General features: G+C 50.8%; 1 protein-coding gene across 5 annotated transcripts in view; it reads right to left on the bottom strand.

The window, feature by feature from the left end:
• Nucleotides 1-10,487, bottom strand: part of ATP8B (ATPase phospholipid transporting 8B) — a 114,961-nt gene that overhangs the window by 5,738 nt on the left and 98,736 nt on the right. For all 5 annotated transcript variants that reach the window (XM_077660317.1, XM_077660319.1, XM_077660320.1 and 2 more), the window contains 2 exons: nt 7,993-8,076; nt 1,023-1,268 (listed from right to left, as the gene is read on the bottom strand). In XM_077660317.1, the coding sequence (XP_077516443.1) occupies nt 1,023-1,268; nt 7,993-8,076 (330 nt within the window). The remainder of the gene's footprint in view (nt 1-1,022; nt 1,269-7,992; nt 8,077-10,487) is intronic.

The raw sequence follows: 10,487 nt of genomic DNA, 5'->3' as shown, positions 1-10,487 counted from the left end.
AGCGGAAAGGTAATGGGGCTATGGCGTACAGCACAGCCATATGAAAGTAAGCGCTGTATTTGTATGCTCTCACATGCTGAATGTTAACAAGCTGGTGTACAGCACGGATAAAACAGACACAGTGCCTTTATTTTTATCCAGTTTTGCACAAACAAAAATGAAATGACTGCTTAGCTGAGGAGAGTTAAGTTTGATTGCACATCCATTTTTTTTAAATTGCACTTAACAAACTTTGGGAAGCGTTCATTATGCAGAGACTAGGCTGTTGGCAGCCATGAACATGGCCGTCAGACACAAAATATAAGCAGCCTTTGGACATTGCGCTATTCTGCCGTCAGCTGTGAAAGCGTTATGTTACTAATTAGACAACAGTTGAGGGCAAGCCCTATTTGGAGAATGCTTGTTGCTTTTTCAGAAAAAAATGTTCTCCATTTATCTCCAAAGCTAAATATTCTTGCAAGGCAGAGCACACAATATACACACTGTGCAGAATTACTGGTGGTGCAAGCTATTCGGTGCATTACCTGCAGAGGGGCACCAAATATCAACAGAGACTGTGCGTGGTACTCGTCATGTGATCTGATGCTGCACGAGATTACCTCAAATGATGCAGAGCAGATAATCCATGCATAAGTTTAAAGAAGTTTAACTGAAGTGTGAGCCCGAGCCATTTTTCCAGGAGGATGTGACATCCTTTTGAAGCTGCAGCGATTATGTGCACACTTGGCAAGTGGAAAGCCAGACAGTGCAGCAGGTCTTGTAAGCTACTTCTACATTTATACTAAGCGTTTTGTGTCAGCTTTGATACAGGCTAGTTCTCTCACTTCTTGTTTCTCGCACCAGTAACAACAGAAGCGGTTTTCTACCCTTCTGTTGCTTTTTTGGTTTGTTTCTTTTTTTGAAAAGTCACAGCGTGATTAAACCGAAGAGCTGTGAAATTTTCACAACCTGATGAAACCGCCAGGCAGCACAAGAGCTTTTCCGAGGGAGAGACAAGGAAAGCGTGCGAAATGTGCCTTCACCTGGGCATTGACGACAATGACAAGGATGGTGGAGACCGTGGTGCCCAGCAGCTGTTGCCCATCCAAGTTGACACCATCGGGTGCGATGCTATTGCTAAAGGCACCGTAGGGGATGAAGAACAGCACAAATGAGGAGACCACTCCATGTGCCACGCTTTTCAGAAACTCCACCTTGTTGAAGAGCAAGTTGAGGTGGCCTGGTGTGTATAGCTTTGGATAGCGCATGGAGTTTACATCGTTGACATCCTGCGCAAGAACACAGTATGGGTGAACTGATACAAAAGTTATCCGAGCTGCATGTACAAATATGGTTAAGCATTTAGCAGCACACAATGCATGCTTAGCTGCTAGTTTTGAGCAGTGATGACTGCATATTTACTAGCAAGTTAGTCTGTAGCTTAATGAAGCTGTCAATGATACTAATGGAACAACCTAGCTGATATTCAAAATTTTGACAACATAAGTACAAGTGCTGTGAAGTATTCTGCTTGCAATACTAACCAAGATTTTCCATTGTACTTATAAACATCTCCCACAACAAGGGAAGATTTTGGACATTTCACATTATCAAATGCAGCTGCTATTAAATTCAGGGGCGGTCAGATGGTCTCACCACATAACCAGCGAAGCAACCATGATGCATAATGTGGCTTGCATGTTTTGTAGTGAACGAGGAGCGCTTGTAAAAACTTGTGGCCACAAGAGTCATTTTGAGCAACTAGCTCCTCACCTTTCATGGTTACCAGGTGTGGCTTTTTACTTGCTCACTATTCGCTCACTCTCCACCTGTTCATTCCGCATCAGTTACAATGATCACCAAACATTACTACTAAAAAAAGCACATCGTTTTGTCTCGAGGCTTCAGCAGCACAAGAGCTGGCTCCCTTTGAAATGCAAAGAAAGAAGGGCTAGAACTGCATTAAAACAACGAGGCCTCTATGCACGCAAATCAAGTCCATCACAAGTAAAGCACGCCATTGCTGCTGGCATTTATCTTGCACTGCCCTTGCCACTGACATGCGGTAGCATTTGGCCAGGATGATTTTAGGCTGACTTCAATTATGGTGCCTTTCGTTTCATGGGGAAAAGTGTAACCATTTTGCCATTTGCAGCAAATCTAGTTTAGTGCAAACAGCCAAAAAGCGGGCGGAGCATGATATAGTGCCACACTGCTCACATTCTGCGAGCGCCGCCATGCGGCCGAGCGGCATTACTGGGCTCGTGTGGGAGCGAAGAAGAGGACGTTCCCGTTCGAACGCGTGCTGCTGGGTTTCTGGCCTTTGGATTAAAAAAGCCCCTTTTTCCTGCCGCCCTACGTTTGTCGGCGACATTTTGGTGGAGGTGCTGGGTATTGTTCCATGAACACTCACCCCGAGGGCAACTATGACGCTGATCAGCGACGCTTGGACACAACACCCGTCCACAAAGCGAGCCGCCGCCTGCGAGGCCTGCAACCTGAGTGTCAGCCACTGACGAGGCCGGTGCGTACCATGACGTCTACTACAGGCAGTCAGACAGGCCAGCCTTCCGGCACTGTCCCGCCCGTTGTAGTTCTCACCCCTCGCTCACCACCATCCTTCCACGGCGATCGGTTTGAGGACGTCGAGGACTGGTTGTCCAGCTTTGACCGTGTGGCCACTTTTAACCAGTGGGACGACGACCGAAAACTACGAAACGTCTATTTCTCGTTCCAAGACTCTGCGATGACATGGTTCGAGAACCATGAGGCATCCTTTACGAACTGGGAAGCGTTCCGCCGTCAGTTGCTGGCTACCTTCAGCACAAACGCACGCAAGGAAAATGCCGAACTCGCCCTTCGCACCAGGTCACAGCAGGCGAACGAAAGCGTCGCTATGTTTATTGAAGACATGGCGCGTCTTTTCAATCGGGCTGACCCTGCCATGCCAGAGGCTACCAAGGTGCGCCACCTCATGCGTGATGTGAAGGAGCAGCTCTTCGCTGGCCTGATACGCGACCCTCCAAGAACCGTCGCTGGCTTTGCTAAAGAAGCCACAGGCATGGAACGTTCCTCACAGGAACGCAGTGCGCAGTACGGTCGTCCGGGAAGTGTTGCGGCCAGCAACTATTGTGCGTCCCTGCCAGTCGCCGGGGACGAGGCTCTTCGGGAGCTTGTGCGGAGTGTAGTTCGCGAAGAACTGCGCAACCTCCGCTTAGATGCTCCACCTGCCAGTGTTGCAGCTGTAGCCGATGCCGTCCGCGAGGAAATTCGGCGAGCAGTCCAGCCACCACCGGCACCACAGCCGGAGCCGTACGCCAGCAGCTACAACGAAACCCTACGGACACCGCAGCCAGAGCCGTACATCATGAGCTACAGTGAAACTCTGTGGAGACCTGCGCCAGTTCCACATGCGTTCCGCCCTGCTGCCGAACAAACGCAGGGGTACTTTCCCTCCGCCGAGCTGCGTGACCCGCGCCCTGTTCGAAAAGCTGACGTGTGGCGCACACCCAACAACCGGCCACTATGCTACCACTGCGGGGAGCCCGGTCATATCCTCCGCAACTGCCCCTACCGGCAGATGGGATTAAGAGGATTTCCACCGAGCGCACCTCGACCGCGCTATGGTGAGAGACCGCGAGACATTGAGCAGTGCCTGGCCAATAATGTGCTGCCCTCAACGCCTCCACGACGCCAGTCTAGGTCGCCGTCTCCAAGACGAGTTCCTCCACCCAGTCATGTACCATCATCTGGCCAATTCAGAGGCACGTCTCCCCGCCGGGAAAACTGAAGACGGCGTCCTCTGGGGGTAGGACCGCCGCTACCGCAGACAGTGAACAGCCTCCATCCGACGATTTTATGCGACAACCCCACCCGCCGACCTTAAAGACGATCCCACCGCCGACCTCACCGACGACCTCAGCGACGCCCCCATCGACGACGGCACCAAAAACCTCGCCGACAAATTGTCAAACAATTGTTTCCGCCGCCGAAATTCTTGTAGCCGCCGATGGCTATGACGTATCTGCACTCGTCGATACCGGAGCCGACTTTTCTGTCATGAGTAGTAACCTAGCCGCAACCCTCAGAAAGGTTCTAACACCTTGGCATGGGCCGCAGATACGCACAGCTGGTTGCCATGTGGTAACGCCGGTTGGCGTCTGCACCAGCCGTATAAAGATCCGCGGTGCAACTTTCACTAGCTCCTTCGCCGTGCTACGAGAGTACTCTAAAGAACTGATTCTCGGCATGGACTTCCTTAAAGAGTATGGGGCGGTCATCAACCTGCACGAGCAATTGGTATCGTTTTCGACACAGCGAGCCGTTGATACCGACCCCGAGTCGCACAGAGCACCATTACGCATCTCTGATGACCACACAACGATACCGCCGAGAGCAAGCAAGTTTGTCACAGTCCAGTGTGGTACCAGCTCCGGTACTCGGGGCATTGCCGAAGCGAATATGTCGCTGCTACTGCCTCGGCAAGTTTGCGTTGCTCGCGCCCTTGTCGACCTTGCTCACGCGCGTACCACGCTCTTAGTGACCAACTTTAGTTGTGAACCCCAACATTTGACGAAAAACACGGTGATTGCCCATTTTGAAGAACTTGGCGAGCATGCCGGCCAATGTACCTTATCAACAACGGCCCCCGAAATAGCTGAACAGGACACTGCAACAGCCATTAGGACCGACGTGAACCCTGACCTTCTGACCAATCAGAAACGTCGTGTGGAAAGCCTTATTGACTCTTTCCGCGACTGTTTTGCATCAACATCCAAGGTTCGCCAGACGCCAATAACTAAGCAGCGTGTTATCGTCGACAGTGACCAGAGACCGCTATGTCAGCGTCCTTATCGTGTTTCGTCGAAGGAGCGCGATGCTATCCGCCGCCAAGTTGCCGAAATGCTCCACGACGACGTCATACAACCATCGACGAGCCCCTGGGCGTCACCTGTTGTTCTCGTCGCAAAGAAGGACGGCAGCCTACGGTCCTGTGTAGATTATAGACGTCTCAATAACGTCACCAAAAAAGATGTCTATCCACTGCCGCGCATTGATGACTCATTAGACCGCCTCCGCCATGCTACCTACTTTTTGTCACTCGACCTTCATAGCGGTTATTGGCAAATCGAGGTCGACGAACGTGACCGAGAAAAGACCGCCTTCGTTACTCCTGACGGACTGTACGAATTTAAGGTGCTTCCTTTCGGCTTGTGTTCAGCCCCTGCGACGTTCCAACGTATGATGGACACTGTACTAACTGACCTGAAGTGGCAGTCCTGCCTTGTCTATCTCGACGACGTCGTGATTTTCTCCGACACATTCGAGGAGCACCTGAAACGTTTGCGTGCCGTCTTCGAAGCAATTCGTTCTGCGGGTCTGTCTCTCAAGCCTGAAAAGTGCCACTTCGCATTTCGGGAGCTCAAGTTTCTTGGCCACATTGTGAGCGCTCAGGGCGTTAGCCCCGACCCAGAAAAGACCGCCGCCGTTGCTGCATTTCCCCAGCCAACAGATAAACGAAGCTTGCGGCGTTTCCTGGGGCTTTGCGCCTATTATCGGAGGTTCGTTCAAAACTTCTCCAAGCTCGCAGAGCCGCTGACTCGCCTGACAAAAGACTCCGAACCCTTTTTCTGGGGCCAAGATCAGGAAAAAGCTTTCATAGAGCTTAAGGCCCGCCTTCAATCTACGCCTATCCTTGCCCACTTCGACGAGCAGGCCGACACGGAACTGCACACAGATGCCAGCAATGCGGGCCTCGGTGCGGTGATTGTGCAGTGGCAAGACGGTGTGGAATGCGTGATCGCATACGCAAGTCGCACTTTGTCCCGTTCCGAAGTGAATTATTCCACAACGGAAAAGGAGTGTCTCGCTGTTGTGTGGGCAATCACAAAATTTCGTCCATACCTATACGGCCGCCCGTTTCGAGTTGCCAGCGATCATCACTCCTTGTGCTGGCTTGCGAACCTCAAAGATCCATCGGGGCGACTTGCACGGTGGAGCCTTCGGTTGCAAGAGTTCGACGTTACCATCGTGTATAAGTCGGGTCGGCAACATAGCGATGCAGACTGTCTCTCCCGAGCTCCTCTTCCGTGCCCACCAGATGAGTCCGATGACGATTCTGCTTTCCTCGGCGCTGTCACCACATCCGACCTTGCCCACCACCAGAGGGCCGACTGCGAACTGCTGCCTCTAATCGAGTACCTCGAAGGAACCGCTTCGTCTCCGCCCAGACTCTTCTCGCGCGGACTTTCGTCGTTTTGCTTAATAGATGGAGTCCTCTGCAAGAAAAACTACGGTCCGACCGACACTGCGTATCTCCTCGTTGTCCCAACCGTGCTTCGTAAGGAAGTTCTCGCTGCATGCCACGACGACCTTTCTTCTGGCCACCTCGGTTTTTCCAGAACATTGGGACGCCTCCGCCACAAGTACTACTGGCCACGGCTTGCTGCGGTCGTCCAACGCTACGTTCGAACCTGCCGTGAGTGTCAACGACGGAAGGTACCACCGACAAAACCGGCCGGCCTTCTGAAGCCAATTGATCCACCGCAAATCCCTTTCCAACAAGTCGGCATGGACTTACTGGGCCCATTCCCGGTGTCCTCCATGGGAAACCGGTATATTGTTGTTGCCACGGACTACCTAAGCCGCTATTGTGAAACCAAGGCTCTTCCCCGTGGCACCGCGGCTGAAATTGCACAGTTCTTTGTTCACCACATCGTGCTTCGCCACGGCGCCCCCGTGGTTGTATTAACTGACCGGGGAACCGCGTTTACGTCGGCTCTTACACACGAGGTCCTCCGTCTTAGTGGCACCAGTCATAGAAAAACGACTGCTTACCATCCTCAAACGAATGGACTTACTGAGAGGCTGAACAAGACCATCACAGATATGATGTCTATGTATGTCGACGCTGACCATCGCAACTGGGACGAAATACTTCCCTACATCACGTTTGCGTACAACACCGCCCTCCAAGAAACGACGCGCTTCACCCCCTTCCGTTTGGTGTATGGCCGAGATGCCCTGACCATGCTTGACGCCATGCTGCTCCCGGATTGTACCCCCTCGTCTGTCCCAGGCGCTGACCAATTCGTTCGCGATGCAGAAGCCGCTCACCACCTTGCTCGACAACGCATTCGCCACCAGCAGACAACTGACGCCCGGCGTTACAACCTCCGCCACAGGGAGGTGATTTACCAACCCGGCGAGCACGTCTGGGTATGGAGCCCTATACGTGTGCGCGGTCGCTCTGAAAAGCTTCTGCGGCGCTACTTCTGCCCCTACGAGGTGCTACGTCAACTCAGCAATGTGAACTATGAAGTGTACCCACAAGGAGTTGTCCGGTCTTCTCGCCCGCCCAAGTCTGAAGTCGTCCACGTGTCCCGCATGAAACCATATTACGCCCGTTAGCCCCTCCCGGAGTTCACATTCAGTGCTGCCACCACACGCCATCGCACTTTCGGTGTCTCCACACTCTTTATTCCCCTTGCGGAGGCATCGAGGCGATGCCTCTTGAAAGGAGGGGGGCAATACCACACTGCTCACATTCTGCGAGCGCCGCCATGCGGCCGAGCGGCATTACTGGGCTCGTGTGGGAGCGAAGAAGAGGACGTTCCCGTTCGAACGCGTGCTGCTGGGTTTCTGGCCTTCGGATTAAAAAAGCCCCTTTTTCGTGCCGCCCTACGTTTGTCAGCGACAATAGGATGGGCCTGAAGAAAAAAAAGGTGCAACTGTTTAAATGGATGCCCCGCTAGACACATGCCCTTTTTGGCCAGTCTGTATCAGGTATACTACACGAAACACATGGGAAAGGAGACGAGCCATGCCATTCGTCACACTCAAAGCACCAAAAACGCAGCGGTAACGGCTGTGAAAGCAGCACTTTCGTGGCACCACGTGTTGTTGAAACAAGCACTCCTTTGATAACGAAAACAATCTCCCCACCACTTAGTGCCTGCATTCAAACAATCACACACACGTTCTTTGTTTGTGAAAAGGAAACTTTTTACGCACCTGGTCGAATACACCCAGTGCCAATACAGGAAGAGATGTATAGAAGACATTGTAGAAAGAGATAAACACCGGGTCATAGAGGGTCTGAAAGAGAAAAAAAAACAAACATTACACCTGTTCAAAAGCGAAAGGAGCCCCAGTCTTCTAAATAAAAAACATGAGCACATAAGGTAAAAAAAGAAGATTGTGAGAATTTTACTTATCAAGAGATTTAAGCTAATTTTTTTAACTTAAGAAGTAAATGCATCAAGTGCAAAGGACATCCCCATATAATGAGAATATTTACACGGCCATTATAATATTTAAGACATGTAAACAAGTGAAACACATAATGACATTATAAAAACTTGCCAACTCCTAGCCAACCTTAGGAAGCCGAATGCGACAGCGTTAGAAGTCACTTCAGCCCTCCTTCGCAACTCCACAAGCATGCGTCTGTCTTGGAGCTTGTTTCTTTTTACACAAATGGACTTTCTTTGTACTCCAAGACAGATGTGTGTATAGCTTAGGTGCTTACGGAGTTGTGAAGGGGGGCTAAGTGACTTGTAACGCTACCGCCTACAGCTTCCTAAGGGCTCTTATAGGAGTTTGCAAATCTTTTTGAGGCCACGAGACATCAATTCCGATACGTGTTTTTTATTTAGCGCACCCCACACCACTTCACATGTCACATACGCTGCCATGTCTGATTACAAAAGTATGTGCATCCAATGTGCCAAGTGAATCCCCATCGTCAACTCCAGCACCAAACGACTACATTCACATCATCACAACTGTCAACCCATGCCACAGCCCGATACAGCTCTGCATCGTCTTGCTGCTTATGCTGCATTGCTGCAGCCTCAAGTGCTAGTCAAGCACCTTGGGTAGTGTGCGATCACATTTACAATTAATTGGTCACCGTCTTTCGAGGCCCATCACTGGGCGGGCTACCACGATGCCACGTAGAGGCGCCGGCTCTCCCCTCATCACCGAAACTCTGGCACTTGTTGAAGGCACAGCACTGATCTTGAATGACAGCTGACACTACTGAGAAGCGCTCCTTCACCACTCCCCTACCCCCACACCCACATCACACACCCTGTCACATGACTCTACGCGTCAACCACAGAGCAGTGAAAACTTTCCACAAGCTCTGACTTCTGCACAGCTGGCACTGCGCCAACCCCCTTACCCATCATCCGCCTTGACGTCTGATGAGCGGCGTCTACCTCTCATTGGTTGATTGTGGTGTGACGTCACAACCACTGCTGACCAATCCTGAATTAGTGTGACAACGCGCACGGCTTTTCCTCCGAACGTCCACTCTAAAGCTATCACATTTATATGTGTGCAAAGTGAGGGAAGAGGTGGGCTTCTGCCTCTTCCCTTGTATGAAACGTACATTTGCTTGAAGAGAGTGCGAAAAGGGTTATAAAAGAAAGCCTCCTCATCACTTGCACCCTTCTTCCTAATGAAGAGCCCTGTGTTAACATACTGCTTATTAACAGTTTATATGATGTACACTGTGCCATGTGGAGTAATAAGAAAAGGAAAGGCATACATTTAGTCGGCTACTATAAACCATCAGGAAACTTGAAAAACTTATTTGCCATGCGATAATACACAGTGCACTCTTATTTTGTGGTGCTGTGTGCTAGTACTTATGTACTTCCCAAATCTCACTTCCCCATTAGTATTCTGTCATAAACAGGACTGCTCAAGCATCAGTGTCACGCTGTATTCACAGCAATGGGTGAAGCACAGAATTTTTTTCAGTTCATGTTTGCTCTTGCACATTTTCTGACATCACGTAACAAGGCCTGTTAATTGCAAGGAAATTTTACGAACTATGCATCTAGGCTGAATGCATTATCCAAAATGGTTTATTTTGCATTTTCCTTCTTGACGACAATATTGCTCACAACTCAACAAGGTCTGCTTAAATGCCCAAACTTGAGTTGAAACTGCAAGCAAGCTTTATGGCGACCTTAGCCGTAATGTTCTCTGCTCAATGGACAACCTTGAGCATTGTCACATATAATAGGAGTCAGAAATAAAAGTATGAACGAAAGAGGTTTGAAGAAGACGATGGGGATGGCGATAAAGATGAGGTGGATTAACTGAAGAATAAAGAAGATGAAGAAAAAGTATTCAGTGAGGTGGGAAGAGATGTTGGTGGAGAAGAGAAGAAGAAGACGACGACAAGGATGACGTGGACTAATGCCAAGGTTATAAAAGTGCGAGTGAGAGCGAGGCACGGGGTGGAAGAACTGAGAAGCGGAGGCTCCGGCGGGTCAGGGAGGCTTTGGCTGGAAGAGAGCAACGCCGGCTACTGCTCCCGTGAGCTCGAGTTCTACAGCTTCGCACCGCGGACTTCCTGCCGTTCCTGAGCCCGTTCCAGGGAGTCAACGGAGGATGCTACCACTTGCTATGGCCAGGGGTGCCTTCAGCGCTGTTGCCACCCATCCGGGTGGTGCCCCCAATGCCAACATCACCGGCATCACCTCCACGGG

The sequence above is a fragment of the Amblyomma americanum genome, chromosome 3 (assembly GCF_052857255.1).
Source record: "Amblyomma americanum isolate KBUSLIRL-KWMA chromosome 3, ASM5285725v1, whole genome shotgun sequence".
Classification (NCBI taxonomy): domain Eukaryota; kingdom Metazoa; phylum Arthropoda; class Arachnida; order Ixodida; family Ixodidae; genus Amblyomma; species Amblyomma americanum.
The sequence above is the reverse complement of the archived record's forward strand: the minus strand, read 5'-3'. Positions and strand labels throughout refer to the sequence as shown.